General features: G+C 40.5%; 1 protein-coding gene across 1 annotated transcript in view; it reads right to left on the bottom strand.

The window, feature by feature from the left end:
• GTF2I (general transcription factor IIi) overlaps positions 1 to 22,881 on the bottom strand; it is a 62,262-nt gene extending 39,381 nt beyond the window's left edge. Inside the window, exons 1-8 of the mRNA XM_086475463.1 lie at positions 22,783 to 22,881; positions 21,263 to 21,401; positions 9,896 to 10,030; positions 9,292 to 9,475; positions 9,066 to 9,094; positions 7,840 to 7,888; positions 7,105 to 7,148; positions 5,557 to 5,634 (exon numbers count right to left, since the gene is read on the bottom strand). Coding sequence (XP_086331589.1) covers positions 5,557 to 5,634; positions 7,105 to 7,148; positions 7,840 to 7,888; positions 9,066 to 9,094; positions 9,292 to 9,475; positions 9,896 to 10,030; positions 21,263 to 21,401; positions 22,783 to 22,881 — 757 coding nt within the window. The remainder of the gene's footprint in view (positions 1 to 5,556; positions 5,635 to 7,104; positions 7,149 to 7,839; positions 7,889 to 9,065; positions 9,095 to 9,291; positions 9,476 to 9,895; positions 10,031 to 21,262; positions 21,402 to 22,782) is intronic.
• Between the last annotated feature and the right edge of the window lie 283 nt (positions 22,882 to 23,164).

The raw sequence follows: 23,164 nt of genomic DNA, 5'->3' as shown, positions 1-23,164 counted from the left end.
TACAAGGTTCTTTTTTTTACATGCATTTTTTTCAGCAAGGGCTGCTTTAATCTGCTTGGCCACTTTTTCTTTGCTGGGGGCAGGGCATGTGTGGGGGTGGTTTTCTGTGTTTCTGTTTAACTCTGAGGAGCTCCCTGATTTGGTTCAAAACACGGCTCCAGAAAGGTGGTCCTGGCCCAGCCAAGACCATAGCCCAAAGAGGGGATAAAGCAGGGGGAGGAAAAGGAATGAGGCAGAAGGCAGAGACACTGGTGGGGCTCTAGGCCACCCGAGAAGAAACCCTCATCCAAACAGTGCGATTTGCAACCACGGGAATCGCATGCAGCCTCCCTGGGTGTGCTGGAAAGCATCTCCATGGCTTAAATTTGCTTTTATTTAAATAAACATATTGAGTGTACACAGGCAGACAGCTATGTCGTTTCCCAAGAACTCTTCCAAACATGCAATTATTATAATTCACAATGCACTGACACACAGAAGCATGCATCCCATTACAAGCAAATACCCTATTATAGGCACATATTTTTGTGTTTATTCCTTAATTCAGAAATCCTGACAGGACTGTTTTACCTACATATTCTGCAGTAGTCTCTATATTGCATTATCTTCATGCAACATACATGTTGTGACACAAATCAAAAAGGAAAAATCGAAGTCTTTGACACATTCAAACTTAAAGATGTCTCTAGTTAAAAAGATGCTTACGGGGCTTACAACCCCTGGGATTAAGCACAGAGAATTCAATCCCTTCATCTTTAATGTCACTAAAAACTACAGTACATGTAGTAAATCCATGGGATTTTTTAAAAGTGACCCACAGATTATTTTATAAAAACTTGAAGCTTTTTTTTCATATAATGAAGCTTTGACAGTGGAAAAAAATATGAAAAACCTGTTTCAGAAATTAAAAATTGTAAACCAGTATTTTCTGCCAGCTTAATTTGGTAAAAGCTAGAAAATTAAATTTAAAAGAATTCTGAAAGTTCTACCAGTAGGAAAATATTAACAAAAGCAGATACATTTCCACTTTGCTGCATTCTTGCACATACCAGGTGGATACACACACATCACACTACTAAGAAAAGCATAAACCAAGTGTGGTGGTAATCAGATCAAAAGAAGCTGCATCTAAGAATTAAATAATGAGGAAATCGCAAAAAAGGAAAGAGAAGAAAACTCGAGAGAGAACAAGTTAATCCCACTGCAGCAGGTAGGATGCAGGAGGAAGGAGGGACACAAAGGTGGGAAATTTAATTACTAAAACCACAGGACACATTAGAAGTAAAATCTTGCAGTATGGTTATGTCTTGGAGTCTGAACTTAAGATCTGTAGGCAGAGCTAAGCAGTACCCACTTGTACCAGACAAAGCACCAAGTATGCTCTTCAGCTAACAGCCAGCTCCGCTGCGCAACACAGACCCTCACAAACTGTGTAACGCTCAGACTTGGTCTTTCCCGAGCAGATAAATACCTAACAGACCGTCGCACCTACGTCATGTACTTGCGGCTGGGATTGTGCACGGAAGTGAAACCTTTGTAAAAGACGGCTCTTGCCACAGACTGTGAACTTCTGAAATGCCTGGTACAAACACGTAATTTTTCACATCGCAACAACCCCTTTAAAACCAAAAGTAGATGTCTTTCCCTCAACAGTCAGTTACTCCTGCTTACCGCCCAACAAACCATTTACTTACACTGAGTTCAAATCTCTCAGCCTCAGTTTCTAACGGATTATGTCCTAACACTACACAGCCAAACCTGTGCCACTTGGCTGAAGAAATGGATTTACCCTCTCATGGATTAGCATCGTCAGCAACGCCCACTTTTCTGGTCTTTTTTTCACTACACGGATGGTAGCAACGTGAACAACGTGTAATTACCCAGGTACTATCAGAACACCTTTAGGAAGCGCAACATTATGCTTTCTTTATGTTCTTTCATTATGTTTTCTCAACATATTCTCTGGGATTTCTTAGTTTAAGATAGTATCTACATGCCAAGCCTTACATTACGGTGGTTAGATTACTGCCAGCCTAGCTTTACAGTTTTAGCCTCGTCAAAATGGACATTGCTTCTAATGTTCTGGGAGATCTCCAAAGAAGAAATATTTTGTTGTTACAGACATACTAAAACACCTTCATGACTTTCAATGTTTCAGAGTGAGAATAAATGCACAGTTTACATCCTCATTTTGGGCCTTTTTCCAGCAGAAGATATTTTCAGTCTCATTTGTTTTTGGATGATGTCCTATATTCTAATTCCAGAAATACCAAAACTGATAGCACTGTTCTTCCATATGGCATTTTAAAGAGAAAAGAAGTTAGGCAGTTTTTACTCACTTCTAAGTGGTTTATAAGCTAAATCAGCCAGTTCATTAGACAGCGGTTTGAGAGCTGAACCGGCCAATTCACAGGACACACTGTTTACAGCCTTTTCCTTCCGCTTCCAGTTCTCTTGGTTTTAACTTCAAGGCGTCAGTGGTAACTGCAGACTTGCATCCACAAAATCAACAGGATAACATGCCTCTTTCAGGAAATGTTTGGTCCTTAGTCAGCAAATTACTCAGTTCTGCATGGGCTATGTCTCCAAAAAACCTTGGTTTACTCTGTGCTGATGAAGAGGACTGAAAGTGGTACATATCCCTGGGAACTTTTCTTAACATATTCCTGCTTCTTTGTAAATTGGAAAAAAAAAATAATGTATAGGTCTTAATTCTACTCTGTTCATTGATTCAGAGCTGTTCTGGCACTGATCAGACCTTGCACACCTCCAGCTGGTCTGGAGCTCTGGCAGAAACGAATGCTGGTCCCTCTGCAAGAGCCATAGAAATGGATAATTTCCCACAGCATAGCAATATGCTTTATCTGAGAGCACAAACCACAGTTCAAGGACTAAACCACACATTTCAACCACTAAATTAAGAAACAGCATTTTAACTGACGTTTCTTTTCATAAGAGCCATAATAACTGGTACTTATAGATAAGGTATATGCAGGGATATTAACTGTGACAGCTGGAATGCTCCAGTATGCGTTATTTGTTCCTGCAGATCTCTGCTCAGTCCTTTTCCTCATTTAGTCAACGGTCAAAATCTGGGCCTTTCTCCCAGAATAGGTTGTCTTTGGTGTCACCCAAAGCACTTAACACTGCAGTGACGTTCACATGCATCCAGGATACTGGAAAAAACCACCCACTGCCATACTGCTAGTGCCCACTGATGGACAATTGCCCCTAATACTCTGTCAAAACACCTACATGAAGTTTTTGATGGCTAGAGTCCCTATTTCTCAGTCTTCTTACTGTGTACTGCTAAAGCATTTCGAAATTTAGTAACTCATGGCAACATCCAAACGCTGCAACAGACCTAATAAGAGAGGAAAAGAACATCCACCTACAGGTGTAATTTTCCCCGTTTGATTAATGGGAGAATTTTGCACCCAGTGCTTTGGTCAGCACTACAGATTTGTGAGAGGAAGCAAAGACTCACAGAAAAACAAGAACCATGAAATTTCACCAGCAAATAATTTTCTCCAGAAAGTCCTGGGCACATTGCTGTTCTCTAACAGTTAACTTGTTTCTTCTCATAAATCGATAAGCCCGGCTTTTGCTGCAGGATATTTTTAGTAAGCACTATGACCCTAGCCATTTTCTTTATTTTGTAACACGTCTCTACAAAGGCGACGCTTGGGCAGACTTGCGTCATTCCTCTGCAACACACCTCAGGATAACTGTACTTTCCTAAGGTTCACTGCTCTGCACAGCACCATCAAGCACACACAACCCCTGCAAGCCTCTTGAATTTATATCTCTCTGCACTCTGTACAACCTTTGGCTTGAATCTAAGCAGTAGCAACTCCAAGAAATGAAGGGGAAGCTACTTTACTCCAGGGAAGGCAGCATGGCTTGACATGGTAACACCTCTTCTAGCTCACAACACCCCATCACTTCTACTAATATACTCAGTTTTGTCTCCTTTTAAATGCAAGTTTGGAGGACTACACTGGGAGGGGGAAAGGGGGAGGTATTAGTTGAGCACCATTTTATCTGAAAAAGGTACATATTGCTCTTCACCAATCAGAAGATTTAGATAGAGAGTTAGACAAAACACAACAGAAATCCCCCCCCCCCCCCCCCCAAATCCACACTGCCTAGACCTCACCACAGAAGCATATTGCATAAATAGGGTATTTTAGCTCAGACAAACACACTGCAGTACAATGGGTTACAATTTTGTAAGGAAGTGATTTCAGTACAGACTCTCTTCAAACGGCATTGCATTACACTTCAGGCTATTGGCCAAATTCTGACACCGTTTTTACACATGAAATGGAAAGCCACGAGGGGATGAAAAGCAAAAACATGACAGGACTTGGCTTTGGAAGGAACAACGATTAGGTTGTCTCCAAAAAAAGTATCTATTTTTACTACATTATGTTGTGCCTGTAAATCCCCCCATCCCCTGAGACTAGGGGCTGTACAAATATGAAGAAAACATAATGCTAACACCAGAGAATTCACCTTTCCCGTTCTGAACGGGAGTGGTGACATTTTGCTATGCTGTACAGATAAGATCTCTGAACAGTGCTTGTACACTACTCGAGACATGTCAGTATGAAAATACTGACTCTACAAACCTGTAGTTAGTTATTAAAGCACATTAGAAAATAATCTCAAGAATCTTTGTGTCTAAACACGCACAAAAATGTTATTTCAATAATACATAACATTACAAAGTGAAAGGATGTGCTGTTTGCACTTCATTGTTGACCACGCAGCTATCCTTCAGAGATGCGTGGCAGCTTGCCTGTGTTCATTTGTATTGCTCAATTACCCTAACGACAAATGCAAACAGGCTGAAATAATAAATTTAGTGTTCTCCTTATTTTATATTGCTATGTATAATCACGACTTCTTAATTACTGTTCATTTCGACCTACAGAAATAACGATTATTTTTTTCCACTCCTAGCTGAGGCTAACACGCAATATGAACTGGATACATAGAGATGAGGCAAAGCAATGGAGAAATACCTTAAAACATACACAGCGCCCGAGTCACAGACCTCACAAACATTGTTATGCTTTGTTTATACAAATAAACCTTTCAATACAGTTTTGACACATACTGGTCATTCCATACAAGAAAAGCGATTGATGCACTATAAAAGTTACCGAAACTTTAAACTAAAGGAAAGATTGAAGCAGTGCTCTAGACAGCATGGTTATTATGGTTTATTTCCTGTTTAAAGAGGTCATCGGAATTAGTGTCTGCATACTGGACTCTCAGAAAAAAGTGACACCAGTTCAACAGACTCCCGGAATTTCTCCTTCAGCCCAGACATACACATATGGGTATGCTGAAGTTGTACTTCAGCTCTTTTGGTATTCTTCAGAATAACTTAAATGATAGCCAGCATGGAAATGTTGCATCTTAACAGAGCTAAGTAATGGCACATTTAATGACCAAGAATAAGGAAAGTGAAAGGCACAGAGAGCACAACGCTTAAGCAACCCACCCTTTCATCAGATAAACACATATGAAAGTTAGTATCTTTACCTGGAATATTATATTGATAGTAGTCAGGATCATCTGATTCTTCCTTCACTGTTACTGTTGCCATTTCCAAAGAAATTCCTGTAGAAGTCACAAAGGAATCAAATATGGAAACTAATAACAACCAGATTCTTTAAAAACATAAATGAACAAACACCCACCAAGATCCTAGTTGGTCTCTATTCCAAAAAAAGGAGAAAACAAAAACAAAAAAGATTTTCAGGTGGTGAGACACTAAACAATTGTTGGGCTAAAACAATGGTAACAAAGTGACCCGCTGGTTTCTTGTGTTTCAGTTTGGTCACTGTCAGAAGGGATTCAGGATTAAATGCTTCCCTACAAAACAGGCAGCCTTGCAAATGCTCTCTCGGATCCGAAAAACTAAAAAAACCTCAAAAAACAAAAAAACCCTAAAAAAAAAAAAAGTAGTTTCCTTCCTTTTTGCCCACTACCACAGCCAAAAAAAACTCCAAAACATTTCGTCACTCATTGTGCTGAAAGTACTTCTAGACCCACTCCTGCTCGCTCCTCTGTACAGCCAAGTTCAGGTACAGTCTGCATCAAACTGTGCTGCTGATGGAGCAACACCAAAGGTCCTCAAGTGTTCTTGGCTCCCCTCATGTGAAATATCCTTTCCATAAGCCTTCACAGCAGTCCCTAAAATGTTTCCAAAACATTCTGACAAAAGGAGAATTACTTTAAATGCCTAGAAAGCAGCACTAGAAAGAGTCTGGGACTGACTCTGACAAAAGGCTCAAGTTAACTGTTTGCACACGTTAAACTAAAAGTTAACCATGAAGGGTTCCCAATCCGCAAGTTTAAAGTTGTGAAGCACAAAGAACTAGAGCAAAAAACTGGACTGAATATAAAAACTTAATTCTCACACAAAATGCTGAGCAGTGTAGCCCAGCCCAATAAAAGGGAACGTCACCAGCTTATCTCTAAGCACACCTGTCGTCTCACCAGCTTTAATGGGATTATTCGTGCCTTTACCTCAAAGCATATACTGAAGCATTGCTCTGCTGCAGATCACAGCGCCTTGCAGGATCATGTCCTACCTGCAGGGGAACTTAGGAATGCTGGGGTGTTTTTCTAATAAGAAATAACACGGTTTACTATTTATTATTTATTTTTTTCCATTTTAGCTAGAAGATGAACATTCTGTCATTTTCAGTATTTTAGTAATATTAACAAATAAAAGTTTTTCTCTCCCCATCAGGGACAAAGTAATCTTGAATGAAAACAAAATAAATACCAGAGGATTTTCTTCTTCTCCACTTGAAACTAAACTATTTAGAGATAAATTATTTTAGTCTACAAAATTTTACAGGTCTCCTCTTTCTAGAAATGGAAACATTTGGCTAAGGTTCAATACTCAATAAAAACTCTAACTGAAGCGGACAATTTTAAAGAAAGAAAAGTTTTTCCTTCTCACAAAGGATGGCTTTTTGCTGCTTTTTTTCTTGGAGCTTCCTATCTTTGCTTGAATTCAGCCTTCTGAACAGAAACTGATCATTTTTTTTGCAAACAAGGGCAAAATTTTGAACATACCGGAATCCTCGTTTGGTTCCGTTTTCACTTGAATAGGAGGACAACTACAAAAATAAACATATCAATCACACTGGCATTATAAAAAATTCCACATTTCTGGAAAGTTCCTCAAGCTTTACAGGTTGTCAAGTACAATCAATCTCCCAGTATTTTTTTTCCAACTAGAAACACAAGTGAAAACCCCTGCATCTTGGCTTATCTGATTTCTCTCAAGAAAATTGCCAGGAATCTCCTATCCCTACATTTTTGGGACATATACAATATTCAAAGCATGTTTACCATTTAATGAGAAGCAAACTCAGAAGCACAGAAAACTGATCCCCATTTTCACATTAACCAATTTTTGATTTATTCCAGATATAATCTCTTCATTTACTAACAAAAAAATTATTTTAGTTTTTTTAATTGAGGAGGAGGAAAGAGGCAACATTACATCTGTTCCCCATCACTGCCATATCATAAAACATGACAAAGTTATCCCTGACTGACAGACTGTGAATTAGAACATTCATTGGGCTAATTAAACCGAGGGGAAACTTTGCCATCTGTTTAATGCATAACAATTTCCCCACAAATAATGGTCAAAAGAAAGAGAAAATTCAGTTTCATGCTTTTTATAATCCCAGGCAAGCAAAAGTTATCCAAAGGTCATCTGGACAGAAAAAACACAGTAAGAGAAAGATAAACTATATGAAAACATATCGTTGGTACAAAAAAAAGACATTTTAAATTCACCTTCCACCTGGAGGTATAATTGAATGTGAAGGATCTGTCATATGAGCTCCTGAAAGTTAAAAGACAATCTTTGAATTTCCTGTACTCCATTTACTTTAAATACAAATTGAAAATGTAACATCAATTTCATGAAGTGAAAACCTGCTCACATTTTACAAGCGTACATGCGTATTTTCTGTATTCACAGACATGAGGGAAAGATCTCGTTAAACTGCTTTATTAATCTATAAAGCAACACCAGTATAAAATGACTTCAAATGTGTGTTTCACCATGCTTTTCACTGCTCTCTTTCATGGTGCTAAGTGAAAATCCTGGGAAACAAAGGTAAACAAACCTTTCACCTAAACTCTGCTAAAAGAAAATTGATAGTTTCAGAGATTCAGCTTAGTCCTAAATTACAGCTAGACACGAAGAGATTATGTTTTTAGAACATCATTTACCACACTAAAAGCCTGCCTTGCCTTTTCAATAGAAATATATTATTACCAGAATCTCTGTAATTTCCCACCCTCTAGTCTTCTTACTGGGCACAGGCAACACATTTCTAATTTTACTAATCCAGCATCAATTTCTGGCTGTTTCACCTGCAAAAGTGAAACTTTCCTTTGTTGACTACATTCCTATTGAGACTGCTTCACTCTCTTCATAAAGCAAATCCTCACACACACGAATTTTGCAAGTAAAGCAACATGATCCCATGAAAGCACTAGGAGAAGGGACTTTCTTCTAAGCTAGAAAGTGAAGTGAATCTTTGTGGAGTTCAAAAAAAACCTTGCTCTAGCTGATTTTAATATAGTGGCTTTCATAGGAACCATAACACCTAGCCACTTCAGAAGATTAAATCAACTTTTAAAATGAGATATAAATGCCAAAATCAGCCATGTATTGGAACACAGAGCACTGCAAAAGTCTAGGCATCTTCTAAAAATGCAAGGCAGTCCTTCATCAGTTCAATTCTCCTTTCCCTAGGATACTATCCAATTCACATTAAATTTTAATTCAGTAAAAGGATGAAGAATGCAATAGAACAAATTTTATCTCTAATTAATTGCTTCTGGCAGAACGCATAAAGCAAAAGGTTATAGTTCCATAAGTAAGGCAACTCGTAGTCTAGGAACTTCTGCAGTTTGCCACTTTATCCACATGACCAAATCTTTTGTCTATATTGCTATCTAAACTAAAATTCTGATCTGTTTCTGTTTAGTCTGAGTAAGTAGTAACTTACCTAGGTGCTTCTTCGGCTCTAGGAAAGGCCTGTGTGGAAACACGGAAAGAAAAACCCATAGCTTTAGCAAAGGCATTACTTGGTAGTGTAACATTAAAGAGAGAACACTTGAAGTGCACTTAAAGAGAGTGTAGCATTAAAGAGAAACAGGCTGCAATGTATTTAATTAAAAACTAAAATTAATTGGACTTAAGTGAACAGACAAGCACAAGAGACAGCAAATAACCTTTTGATGATAAATGAGATCCCTGACTTGTTTTCCAAAATCCATTTCAAGGTTGAAACATCGTAATTTGCTGGATGTTTAAACGCAAGTCCTTCAGGCAGGCCCTGCACTACCACAGCAGACTGGTCCCTCTGGATCTTCTCATACGGCACAGGCACCACTGTTGACTTTCCTAAAGCTTTACCTAGGGTAAAAAAAAAAAAAAAAAAAAAAAGATTGTTTTGAGGTCAAGAGCACTCGAGTTACCAAAAGGATGAGTCCCTCATAAAACTTTTTACTTTGGAGAGGACAGGAGCGAAAGCAAGGTGCAGATGCAATCTCGACAGGGAACCAAGCACCACTCGCACTAACGTGGGCTGGCACCCACTGAGATGCAGAGGCTTTCTTGGAAGAAAACTAAATGGGCTGTGCAAGGATCGCAAATCACATCCCACAAAACACATCAGGAAGAAAACTATCCGACAGATGTGCGTGTTTTACAAAGTCCAACTTATCACCTTAACAGCAGTATAGTTGGAAGGCAAAGTCATGCAGTACTTTCTTCCCAACTGGAATAAAAATTTAGAAATCTGAACAGCTGCTTCAAAGATTTCAAAGTACCCACCATAGCAAAAGCAGAAAAAGTCCTCCACAGACTTTCTGAGAGCTTCCAGTTCCACCATATCCACAGTCAGCCTGTTTACAGGTGGTATTGTCTTTGTTTTCTGCAGTTCTGCAGCTCTCTCATCTTCTGTAACACCTGGCAGTTATTTTTACAAATAAGACAAAAGTAAAATACTAAGTTATTAAAACTCCCAGCACCTAGTCCCTCCAGTTCAGACTATAGACACTCGGGAATGATTCCTGACAGAAAATCCTAAGAACTTACTTGCCTTAGAAGCAAATACATTTATCTATGTACATGAGCAATGAGTACATTTAAATTTACACCAAAATTATTATATCCTCCTTATAACCTTTGTAAATGTCATCCTCTGAGGTGTAAGAATGATGAATTAAGAGACACATCCCGAGCAGGGTTTTTTTGGCATGAAGAGGTAGAAAACACTATTAATCTCAGGAGAGGATAATACAGTAGAAATAAAATGCAAAACTGCCAAGAAAAGAAGGACCAAGAAGGTCACCAGGGAAAAGGCAAGACGCCTGCGTGGAGGGTCCCACAGCTCTCTGGCGCCATGCGTGATGTCTTACGCAGCAGTGAGGCTACACCCTGTTTTGTTTATGCTGTGCGGGCTTAGCTGAACTTTTCATAGACGAGATCTGTCTCCCGCCACGACAGCTCCTATAGCTTTCAAAAGACATTTTAAGTACACATCTCTTCTCGCCAAATAGGAGGAGTTGCAACAAGCCATCACCACGCAGAACAAAGACGACTTCAGCCCTACACCTTGTTCTAGTCTCCGAGCAAAAGCAATTGCAAAAGGAGTGAGGGAATAACAACGCTTTCAACATTAAAGAGCAAATGGAAGTGACTGTTTCAGGTGGCAGCCTTCCTTTCTTATCATTTAGTTCTTGCAAAGATTTACTGAGAATCACCCAGCAAAACCAGGGGAAAACAACGGAGATATTCTGCATATGAAAGAAAAAGGGAGATCTGTGTTCCTGTGTGCAAGAGAACGATCAGTGCTCTAGCTGTGTCATGACTTCACTGTGAGCAAGCACAGCAGTAAGTCTGGAACACCGCGGTTTGCATTGCCAGTACTGCTGGCATCGTAATTCTACACTCATACGAGTAAACAAACATCAGTTTGAACAACTGATTACAAACAGGCTGTGAAATGAGCTGAAGTAGCGATGCTTGTAGTAAACACACATTTATCATCATAAAAACCCCCATCTTCACTCAAAAGAGAATCTCCTCCTTCCTCTACAGATCACATGTCTGCTTTGTGCCCTGGAAACCCACCTGCACGTGACATTTAACTCTACAGCTCTTCAGGCCTGAAATTTTTGCTTTCTCTGCAATACGACAGGGCCTACCATAACATGAATAAAAGTGAAGTAGAATATTATATACCTATAACACAGGTGCTTAACTAATGACGGCTTATAAGGTTTGCCTGCAGACTCATGGATAAGAGACATCAGTTTCCATTTATAGCTACATGCAATGTTGCTTTTTCGTTGTTTGGTTTGTTGGTTTTTTTCCACATAAGAGACTGATTCACTGAAAACGCCTTTACTGCCAGGAGCTTCTCGAAAGTGTACCCACACTTTCTAAAAATAATAAGCAAACCAAAAATAAGATGACAACACTGCCCATTAAAATGAAAAGTAGACAAAAGGACACAGAAGTTTCCTTCTTAACTAGAAGAAAAACCTTTATCATTGTTTCTTTATTACCTTATTTTTACCCATTTTCTTAAGATCACATTATGCATCTGTCTCCCTAATCTCTCCCACATTTGTTGGCCAATTTCAATAAAGTCTGACAAACAAGATCAAGTCTCAAACACAGCAAGATTTCTGAGCTCTGCACAACTGACCAAACCCAGCAGCCATTCACCTCCTCCTGGCAGCACTGACGGACACATCTCCACTTGTGGCCCTCGCCGCAATCACCAGAGCACCCAGCAGGAATCAGGCTACGTTTGGAAGGGGATGCCTGGGACAAGTGCAACAAGACTGGTGGAAAAGAGGGATGGGGGGGCTGTATTTACAGGGTAAATGGCTCAGGAAGGGTGAGGAATGGTTACATTCTACGCAGCTGGGATTACCAGCAGGGTAAATCCAGTTACTCTGCAAAAACTATTCCGGATTCAGCAGGATTACAACGACCCAACTCCTAACCATCCTCATTTTGCACTGAGAGCCCATATATGGTTGAGTGCCTCCTATCTTCTTGTAGTGTCCAGGTGTTTTGGTTATTCAGAACACCCTTCCCTCTTACCTGTCCTGATCAGCATCAGACTGGGTGTGACAGTCCAGTCTACCACTGGGCTGGAAAATGAATCTCCCAGCTGTCACCATCCTTATAAAACGGATGTACTATCACATGAATAGGCTGCTTTAAAGTAAAAAAAAAAAACCCTCCTACAAAAAATTTTATGACAGAACAAGAAATGCAACACTTGAAACGATCAAATTTTAATTTGCAATTTTTTCTTGTTGCACAGCAGCAACTAGCCAGCTACACCCTGACCTCTGTATGGGCAGATGCTATAGCTTCCTGCCTTAAACAGATGCTGTTATGCTTATAAATTGATGAAGAGCGTTACAGCTCAGCAGTTAACCACCACCTATCCTGAAGCTCCACTAAAGCACGGCCTGAGCGCAGCAGACCACCAGCATGCCTGCCTTCAAAGGCCTGACTTGGAGGTAAGGGGAAAGCTGCCATCTGGAGGAGAGGGGCTGTACCTCTGCTGGGGCGCAGAGCACACCCCACTGGGTCACACTGCAGGCAAGTGACAAAACCAGCACTGTCCACGTCTCAAAGCATAAAAAACAAAAATCAAGGTTTGCAGAGAAACAACTTACTTAACTGAAATTTCCTCAAAAATGTGACTTGAAGATAAGACGCTACACAAACAATAACTGGGAAAAGCTGGTAGGATTCAGTATCTGAAGCTGATGGAGCTCAACACTCCTCTAGCAAAAGAGCTGTCAGTCCCATGGTACAGAAGGCATCTTACAACATCAGGAGGTTTTTAATCCCCTCAGGTAGAGAAAGCCAAGAAGTCATCATAAGAGTACGAATGTCACCCCGACGCAGACACTCTAAGAGGCAACTTAAGGGCAACAATTATTGTGACAACACTCACGTACATGTATTTTATCAGTTGTGCTTAAAGAAAATTACTCTCTGAAAATAACTATGAGCAATGAAAGAGGGAAAATAAATGTGTGTATGTGTTTTGCTTTGGTTTATAATACATTCACCCAGTTCGTCTGTTAGCTTTTTAAGGCCATCCAGTTTTAAGGCCAGCCGAGGAAATTGAACAATAATCTGAAATTAAAGAAAAATCATTTTATGATTATCAAAGGATCAGTTAAACCACAAGAAAAGCAAATCACCTCAGGCAGAATTTAGAAGCCAAGGAATTTCAAAAAGATCAACTATCTAAAGTAATTTTCTGTTTGTGACTCTGAGGGAACGAGATGGGTGGTCTCCACTGAAATGTGACTGAACTGTCTTAGCAAGGTTTTTAAACTAGCTGTTAGCTTTTAACTGGCCAGGCAGAGACAGAACATGACAGGTTTCTGACAATCAAGCCGAGCAACCTAGCTCTAACAAGGCTGTAGAAGAGGCCAGTTACCCAAATCTGAAATAAATCCAGAAAACCAGCATGGAGCTCTGAGCTGGGCAGGGCATGGCTAAAGCGAAGGGTGCTAGGAAGAAAAGGCATCTGGACTGGCACACCACCTGCGAAAGTCTCTGTTCCTGACACACCTACGGAGCCAGAGGCAGACAACGGAAGCAAAGGAAGCACCCCTGAAGAAGGGAGGCAGAAAGTGATCTCAAAGCTCTTTAAAAATAACTTGTGTCTAACTATGCAACAGAAGTTTTGAAAGCACATTTTTCTTTTCATTTTTAGAACTTGGGAAGTGGGGTAAACTGACTTGTAAAACAAGGGAAATTACCAGTAACACAAAATTTAAGAAAACCAGATTAATTCACCCCTAATACCATGAGAAAGGGCTTGCAAAAGAGACCATTAAAAAATGCATGGCTAGCCAGGGCTGGCCATCACCCACTTCAGGTAAAGCCCTTTTACCAGTCTGGTAAGTTGGGGAAAAAGAAGGGAAGGAGAATAGTAGTAAAAAAGAAAAGGAAGAGCCACAAGGTAAAGCTAAAAGATAGGCGAATTATTTCCACATCTTCCACAAAGATCTAGGCTATTAATGCAGTTCAGCTAATGAACACATATTAATATGGAAGAAATATGCAACATAGGACAGCTCAAAAACTACATTATTTGCATTTCAAAAGGTTAGGCAGAAGGGGACTGTAAGCTGAACCATTTGCATGCACTCAAATGGAGACAGCAAAAATAAGTTGCTCTTACAGTAAGAAAGATGGGGATGATGGCTTTGGATTTTGTTTATTACTTGTAACTGCAACTGTTTGGTGAGTGCTAGGAATGTTATCTTGAAACTAATTCCTAAGCATGTGATTTATTAGGAACAAACTGATCGAGTCTTTAGGGGTAGATGCTTTAACTCTCAGCTACATTCTGCAAATACAAAGTAGAAAGTGGTTGAAACTTAAATCAAAAAAGCTCTTGGGGATTCCAAGAATGAACACAGTTCAGTTAATTTATCAAGCAGTTACAACCACAACAGAAAAACTCCACCAAAAACTAGGGGTGAGGCAGAAACATGCAAAATACGAACTAGTGATTCCAATAAACAGAATACGATATGAATATTTTAAGAGACTGGGAAAGCAGAAGCCCAGAGTGCTGGAGGCAGTCATAATATGTATATATGTAGCAAGTGTCCTAGCTTTCCAGCAGGAACATCTGAAGCTTCATGTTTTTTATTAAATAAACGAAGATATTCCATAAGCTTTAGCAATCAGGGCACTGCAGGCATCTCTGTAGCATCCTAGGGAGATGGGGACCCCCAGAACTAACTTGCAGCGCTGAGGTTTTACAGCCACACGAAGGCCTGGGCACAAATGCAGACCATCCAGCAGAGCAGTGCAGAGCAGGAAAGCAGATATACAAGAGGAAGCCAGCAGTTACCATGTCCGCAACTCTCCCAAGCAAAAAGGATTACAAAACTGTTCCCTAATCAACCCTAGGCAGAGCCAGCCCAGTTAGCATTAACACGTCACTACACAGGCACGACGCAACCTGGCTCACGTAAGGTAAAATGAACCCAGGAACACTCCTGTGATCCCTTTCACCAGCAGAGATGCAGGGTCTTAACTCCCAAGTGACAGACACGGTAGGAGTAAATACACTACGTCTGCCAACTCAATTAGTCTGGGAAATGGCGATGGGCTACAGTCAGTATGGCCAGGAGCAGCCACGGATCTATTCCGGCCTGGCAGTCTGCAGAAGTGCAAGTTATTCCAAGTCCTGTGCTGCAAAAAGGTAGGTGAAAACTCAGGAACACAACTGACAGCCACAGCTGAGTAAGTTAGCATTAAAAGTGACCGGGAAAAGCCTGTTCCAGCAGATACTCAAACAGAATAAGCATATAGCAGAGGTTGTTTTAAAGAGGCCACTCCCAAATAGCTGGAAGGTAATCTGGCATGAAAAAAGAGATTGAGAGTTACAGAGGTGTAAAACAGCTCTGGCTTGGCAACAGGAAAGCATCCTGACAGTCACAGCTTTAAAAAGCAACTGTTCCAACATCCTTTTTCCCTGCTACGCGTTCTGTAAAGCGTACCCATTCTGAAGTGCCCTGGAAGAGCAACGCTAAAGCAAGAATCACAGATACAGCCCCCGTTTGCGTTTAAAATGGGTAACAGGTTAGCAATGGCATACATGCAACTCAACAAGCGTTTTGTCAGGATTAATCCTCTGCCTGGCTCTCACTGTTTTTCTTTCATTTACTATTTAATTACTCCTTTCTCTTCCAAAATATCCTGTTGCTTTCAGGAGCAGCAAAAGCTACAGAAGTCTCAGCTGGCCACAGAATAGTTTAGGGCCAAAGAAAATGACTGTGGGAAACTGTTTCCACACTGGCACATCATCATCAAAAAGAACTGGTACTTTTAAACCAGTTGCATTAGTGTCAAGGGATTAGCCTCCGAGCAACATAAAAAGATGTCAGCTAGTTACAGAATGGTATTTTCACTATAATACCATAGCACATAATTAGAGATAAAGATGATCAAGATTCTCCTTTATTATAACGAGGACAAATAACCTCTGTTACTAGAGTAATACTGAAAAGGTATTAGGCTGCTCCCATACAGGTGAGGGGATTCAGTCTGTACTCAATTTCAAGTCTGAGACCTTCCACTTCAGAGCTGAAAAGCTCGCCACCCCATTTAGATACTGCTTCTGAATTACTGCTGGCATGACATGGAAGAGATACAGAATATAATCGGAGGTAATCACAATAGTAAGGAAGAAGCAAATCAGTGTATTAATACTTTATTTACAGCATTACTGGAGCATCCAAATAAAGTACCAGAAAAGGACTATGTCCAGACTGCCAGCACACTGCACACACTAACTAGCCCCTGCGTACACCTTGCTATCTCAGCAGGTTCAAAGACATTTGTAAGCACAAGTCTAAAAGTAACCCAGAGCTACTAAGTTAATAAAAATATACACACTACTGTAGCTTGACTCCCACCTATCACCTTCTAAACGCAAGACCTGTGCATGATGCTCTCAGGCCTGCAGTATCAGTCTGTTCAGCACTGTGTATAGTGAAAGCACACAGACGATTCACAGACAGGATCAAACATGTAAATAGCTTCATCCATTAGAAAAGTGAAAAAAAGCAGCAAGACATGCCAATCAGAGGTTCAGCATGTTAGAATTTATATTTATACCAGTATGATACACAGTTTATTGAGCTTTGGTTAAAAAAAACCCCACTGAAGTCATGTATTTCTACACCATGCTTTTTGGATATCATTACCTACAAAAAGAACACAGTTCATGACAGAAATACTGATTTATAAGCTATTTAGATGCCTACAGGTAGATGTGATGGAGACTTTCAGCAGCTTTGCTCTAGATTTTTAGGTACCTAAACTGCTTTGTAGATCTGGCCGTGTTGCTATCATTGCTTTTATTATTGCCAATATTAGAACTAATTGCATCGCTGGTGATGCAATGGAAAATATTAACATTTTTTAAACATCACTCACAAGGGAGGTATTGATTATTTTATTTCACAAAATACTTCCAGTTTGAAAAAACCTATTAGCCAGGCAATTTGGAGTGCATGCAGCTCTTGCCAGTAACAAACAACATAAGACAGGTAATGACAGGCAAACAAAGGAAGCTGCTGCCTTCAAACAGCTGGACTTCAGGGCTGTAGTGTCCATATGCACTTTTCCATGGGGGATGACTCCAGCCAGTGCTACAAATTCCTCTGTAGGAAACTCCTCATGCAGACAGCAACCACAGAGCTCATATTCACTGCTGGCGAGATCTCCTGAAGTGAGCAAAGCCATCACTTCTGATGAAAGCTGCTCCAGAGCACCCAGATTGCCTTCCAGCTGTCCAGGATCTCAGCACGGTGTATGTGATACCATCGAACAGCCCCAGTCTCAGGTGGAGCGCACCATGTTCACTGACAACACTTTTGCTGTGCTGTGGGATCACAGCTAGAGATGCAGAACAGCCTCTTGGAACATCTGAGTAGCTTTGTCCTGTGCAGTCATAGCTCAAGCTAACATCTCATGTAAGAAAAAACTATCTCTGTCAGTCAGAGAACAGCAAGAATAAGATTTCATGAGGCAAGTCCCCAGAAACAGTTCAAAATTCTGCCACTGAAGGGAACATAGAAAGCAAAGACAGAAGCAAGTTGTACCTCTTTGGTACAGCTGCGAAGATGCTGCCTAGAAGACAAGGTCTTGGCAGTAACAGATTTGCATTAATCCCACCCAGGCATCCTCCAGCCTACGGGGGTGACCAGCTAGGGGTGGAGTAGACTGACGCTCTCCAGCATAGGTGTGATGTACACACTGACTACTCAGAATCCAATTTGCTCATCCTTAAAGACCAACAGATTGCTCTATAGTCTTTTTGGGTGTTTGAAATCTTCTTAGATATTAAGCTAAAAAGCTCATTCTCCACAGATGGAAGACGGATGGCTAATAACCCCCAACTCCACAGCAATGCACAGAGCAAGGAGGCACTTCATCTCGCTGAGGCCATCCAAGAGGAACTGAGGACCACACAATGCACCTCAGCAGCAAACAGCAACTAAAACAAAGAGGTACTGGCGGGGCAAGACATGTATGATCTTGACTGCTTGCAGTGCACAAGTATCCATGCTTGTCCATATTCTGAACACGAGCAGGCACTCAAAGAACAGACTCTTTTTATGTACAGCACAAACTTACACAGGCTTAGAACAACCGGCACTGCAGGTAATTACCTCAGTTACATGTTAGGTGTACAAGCACATGCAGCCCTACTTCGACTGAAACATGCTATTTCCCTGTACCACAGGGCTTACCACCATCTTAATTAAGCACAGTTCAGAAGAAGCTACGATCTGACCTCATTTTAAATAATTAATGCCTGTTGACTGGTTCTCACTAGACAAGCCATACTAACATTAAAAAAGCATTGCTATAATTTGTTTCTAACATATTTTCTTAAGGTAACAAGGTACACGAGATATGCGCAGGGCTCCTCTTTCCCCTGCAGACAGGCATCAGGGAACCACGTGGGTGAAAGTCGTTATGAATCAAAGCCACAGGAAACCAAACTCCAGTGCTGCTTTCACTGAACTGCTGTTATTTTTATCAGTCCTATACTGCTAGAAAGTGTACATGCTACTTCCGTCATAAACCTCATATACGCATTTCATCAGATTAGCCCGCTACATTATACTCATTACTAAAATTAAGCAGCAGGTTTGAAGCCCGAGCCCTCCAAATTCTGAAAACTCTTCATATTTACTCAAACTATACAAAAGAGCTGTGGGAAAAGTGGAAGTAAAGACTGGAGACACATGCTGGCTTGTCACAACAGAGTCTGACATAACCAGAGGAATGCTTAGTAACTCCACTTCTGTTTGCATACTTAAAGAAAAATGAAGAGACCCACACAAGTGGGGAGCTAATTCTCAATATCTTCAGCACCACATGTTCCAGAGATTGACATCACGGCTGAATTTTTAAAGGCTTGATTCTAACAGCAATGTAAGAATCTCCTGGAAGAATTCACTAATCATCCAGAAACAGAAAAGGTCCAACTCTAACTTACTAAAAATGCACAGAACTGGGGCCTTCCTGGATTTTTCCGAAACACCTACCAAAATTGCAACTAACATTTGTCTATTGCTAGCTTTCATATTTAACTGAAGAAACAAGGTGCAAGGGGAAAGGAACTGTTGCCTCCACAGTCCTAAGTTTTAGATCAAAAGCTATTACACTGTAAATGTCATCAAAGGCAGTGACGGAATCAGCATCGCCAGGAATATGTAACGCTATTATTCCTAAAAACTGGTGTTCTGACAAAGTTTTCTGGAATTATCAACAGCTTTGTCAGCAACAGGACAAAACCACCTGCAGCACCAAGACCGCCCCCAAAAGTATGCGGGATATGCACTTGGTGAAGCCATGAAAGAAACGACTGAGGTTAGTTGGCTTTATTCACATAGATCTATGCAGCAATGTTCTGCAAGAAGCATGACGAAAACACCGTTTTCAAAGTGGATGTTGTTTAATCTCATCGGCCTGACAGTACAAAAACACTGCCCCAGAACGAGCACCTGGAATAAAGTAAAAGGATCAGGATTATCAGAACTAATGCAAGATTTAAATACATGCACGTATCTATAGAAACCACATCTGACACAGTCAAACACAAGCATGGATGAGAAGCCAGTGCTTCCCACAGTACAGAACCAGAAATATTGATCTAGCCAGGGAGATCCAACAGCAAATCCTAGTTATTTCAGACTCCCTACCAGAAGATACGCCATGTATACAAAGTCCCAGTATATCAGGGCCCATGATACCACTGTACCAGCAATAAAACAAAGTATCCAGGACCTCAGGGAACAACAATAACAAAAAAAAAAAAGAGCAAAAAGAAAACCAGGTGAAAATCAGAACTCCTCCCCATGATTCAGCTAACAGTTGTGATAAATACCACTATCAGAAGAACTGTCATGTAAATAAAAAATAAAAAAGTCACTGATTCAGCTTCGCCTTGATTGCTCGGTGAGGCCATAATTCCTCATTTTGTTATTTTGTTATCAGTTATCTGTTACAACGCAACACTGCGGTGACTTTCCTTAGAATAAATATACTTAGGCGCACAGAAAGTCACTGTCCAAGCGAGTAGAACAGTGGCAAAAATCCAGAGCCCCGCCACGAACAAGTGACCTCAAGACAAAACCTCCAGGAGAATTTCAGCTAGCAGCAAAAGCACTCTTAGAAGCAAATGTTTCTGCTACAGACTAAACATAGTTGCTTTCCAAGAAGTACTTAATTAGTCAAGCCAGAACATTTCACAGCTGCTGCTTTTAAACTGCCCCCAAAACTGATTCTTCTCTCGCACCCTGTTCTTGACCTACACCTTCTCCCTTTCCCTAGGCAGGTAAAGGTACATTTCGTTCTTGATGACACAGTGTCCATCAACAACACTTTTCTAAACGAGCACATCAATGCTCCCCCAAGGAGTCACCGCACCTTTGAAACCCAACTCCTAAAACTACTGTCCTGTGCTCAATGGATCAGGTTTTACGAACACAAAAATTGCACTGTTTTACTGTAGAAATGAAATTAAACAAAACCCACCCTAGATGTACTTAAAGGAGTACAAAAGTAATGGGGATGTAATTTTAAGTCATTATGGCATACGTGCGTATTTCTGTCTAGTAAATAACAGTCATATGAAAAAAGCTACATAAAAATAATATCTTGTCAAAAATGTGCATCTGCTTTAATAAGGCATGAAGTGACGTGAAGAACCAGGACCCTCCGAGCTGGCTGAGGCAGTCCACTACCTGTTCAATGTCCCACCCAGCCTTCACAAGCGGAAAAGAGACTTGGAGAAGAGGATACAAATTAAAACTAACATGCTCTAGGAAATGCAGGATGTACTGTGAGGGTACACAGTCTAATACTTCCAATTGTACTAGTTTGTCACATTATCTAAAAAAATGAACATTTCCAGCCACAGTTGAAATAACATTCCAAACAAGACCATTATTACTCACCATTTTTAGGTTCTTAATCAGCTGGTTTTGCCATAGCCAATAGAATTACGCCATGTAGCCATGATATACAGAACTTTGTTCCCCAAAGTTATTAGTATTATGCAATACACATTAAGCAGCTTGTGAAATACAAAAATACAACATTGAAACTTACAGTATTTAACAAAATCCTTTTGAAAATCCTTCCTAGAATTGACAAAGGCTCTTCCTCTCTCAGTTCCAACTACGAACACATCCGTTTCATATACAGCAACACAGGCAACTTCTGCCTTTGACTTGGCAAGTTCTTTACACTATAAAAAGAGAAACAAAAAGCTTTTATTACCATAGCTAAGAGCACAGTCAACAGACATGTATATGGTATCATGTAAAACAGTCACTACTGCTGCTGCCAGCATCCACCCTTCAGAAGGTATTGCGAGTAACTTAACATCAGCTGTTACCAAAGGATATTGATACATCTGGAGTGCTTTTCATCAGGAATCTTAAAAGCATTGTAGATGCATTAGTGAAATTAAGGCCTTGTCTAGACTCAGAGATTGCACTATTTTTAATTAAAATGATTTATGACACCAATCCCTGTGCAATTATCACCTCCCTGTTAGATAATCACACTGAGTATCTTACCCCAACTTTCAACAGAGTGTACAGGAGTTTCGTTCATCCACGGCACACTCATCACACAATGTTCTGTTCAGAAAGGTGGGGCTGCAAGCAGGAAGGCTGCCTGCATCTGCCTTGTCCTGCCTGCTGTGCTCAGGCTCAGGTGAATTCCTCCTGAGTGGAAGGACTGCACCTTCCCTGTGAACATCTATGTGCCTTCTGCTGAGAGAAATTTCTGGCAAAGTAGTAAGGCATGAAGCCTGTGGCACACAGAGAGCAAAGATCCTAAGAAAATTAGTAAGAGCATCGAGAAGTGATCACAAAACTTTAACTTCTAGGAACTCAGAGTTTGCTGCAACCTATGAAGACACCAACAACTGCAGCATGAGAGGAAAAAGTGACACAGAGCCTCTAGGAACTGAATATATCTCTTGGGGGAAAAAAGGCTTGCAATCAAAGAAAATTTTTGTTCTTGGTTGTCATTTAAGAAAACAATTTTAAAGAACCAAATCTTTGACAGTGCCTCAACTTTGAGGAAACGAGACAGGCATTTCCACTCACAGCCCTGGCCAACCTTAAACCCCACCACACAATGATTAAATAACTTTTACAAAACACAATATGTCAAGTTAAAAAAAAAAAACAAACAACAAACCAACAAAAAACCAACAAGTTAATGTTGAATTGGTACAGCAGCCGAGGACAAGGCATTAGCCTCAAGACTATGTATTTGCTCTATATCACAAAGGACAAAGACCAGAACATACTCTTGCCTTTCAACCACACTCTACCTGAGCAATCAAGAAATATTTCCCGTTTGTTTATTTGACAACATTTTTAAAACAATCACACCACAAAAAGAAACAAGAACACCGTTAGGAAGACTGTGAGCATGATTTTTGCACAAGCAAAGAGACAAAGTTACAGCTGGTAGGACAGCACGAAATAAGGTAAAGCTGTAACACCACACACTTCCTGCTCCCCAGCGGGAGGCAATATATTGGTGTAACCCTGCACATGCCAAGACAGAACTATGACACAGCTTTGTCTGTGCTTAACTTCTCTACTAACCATTGACTCAAGTGCTGACATGAGGAACGTAACCACCATTCTGCTTTCAGAGGAGTCCTCATCATGGATGGACGTTGCTGGTGCGGTCGTTTGGGCCATTTTCCTCCTATAATAGGAAATAAAAAAACCTGTTCAGATACACAGAACAGTGCAGAAAACTAAAACCTCTCTTATGCAAGCAAAGAAAAAAAAAACCCTCATTCATAAACCCAGAACACACCACCCCCCCCACACGCCAGCAAACATACAGGTAAATTAACAGGAGGAAGGGCTCACTCCTCTATTCTTTCATCCAAAGCTGGAGCTAAACATTCAAAAGTTAAAATGTTGTGCTGTGCCATGACTAGGCCACAAACCCTTCGTGCCTAGAAAGACGCAAATT

Source organism: Leptosomus discolor, chromosome 18, assembly GCF_034619465.1.
Source record: "Leptosomus discolor isolate bLepDis1 chromosome 18, bLepDis1.hap2, whole genome shotgun sequence".
NCBI lineage: Eukaryota > Metazoa > Chordata > Aves > Leptosomiformes > Leptosomidae > Leptosomus > Leptosomus discolor.
The sequence above is the reverse complement of the archived record's forward strand: the minus strand, read 5'-3'. Positions and strand labels throughout refer to the sequence as shown.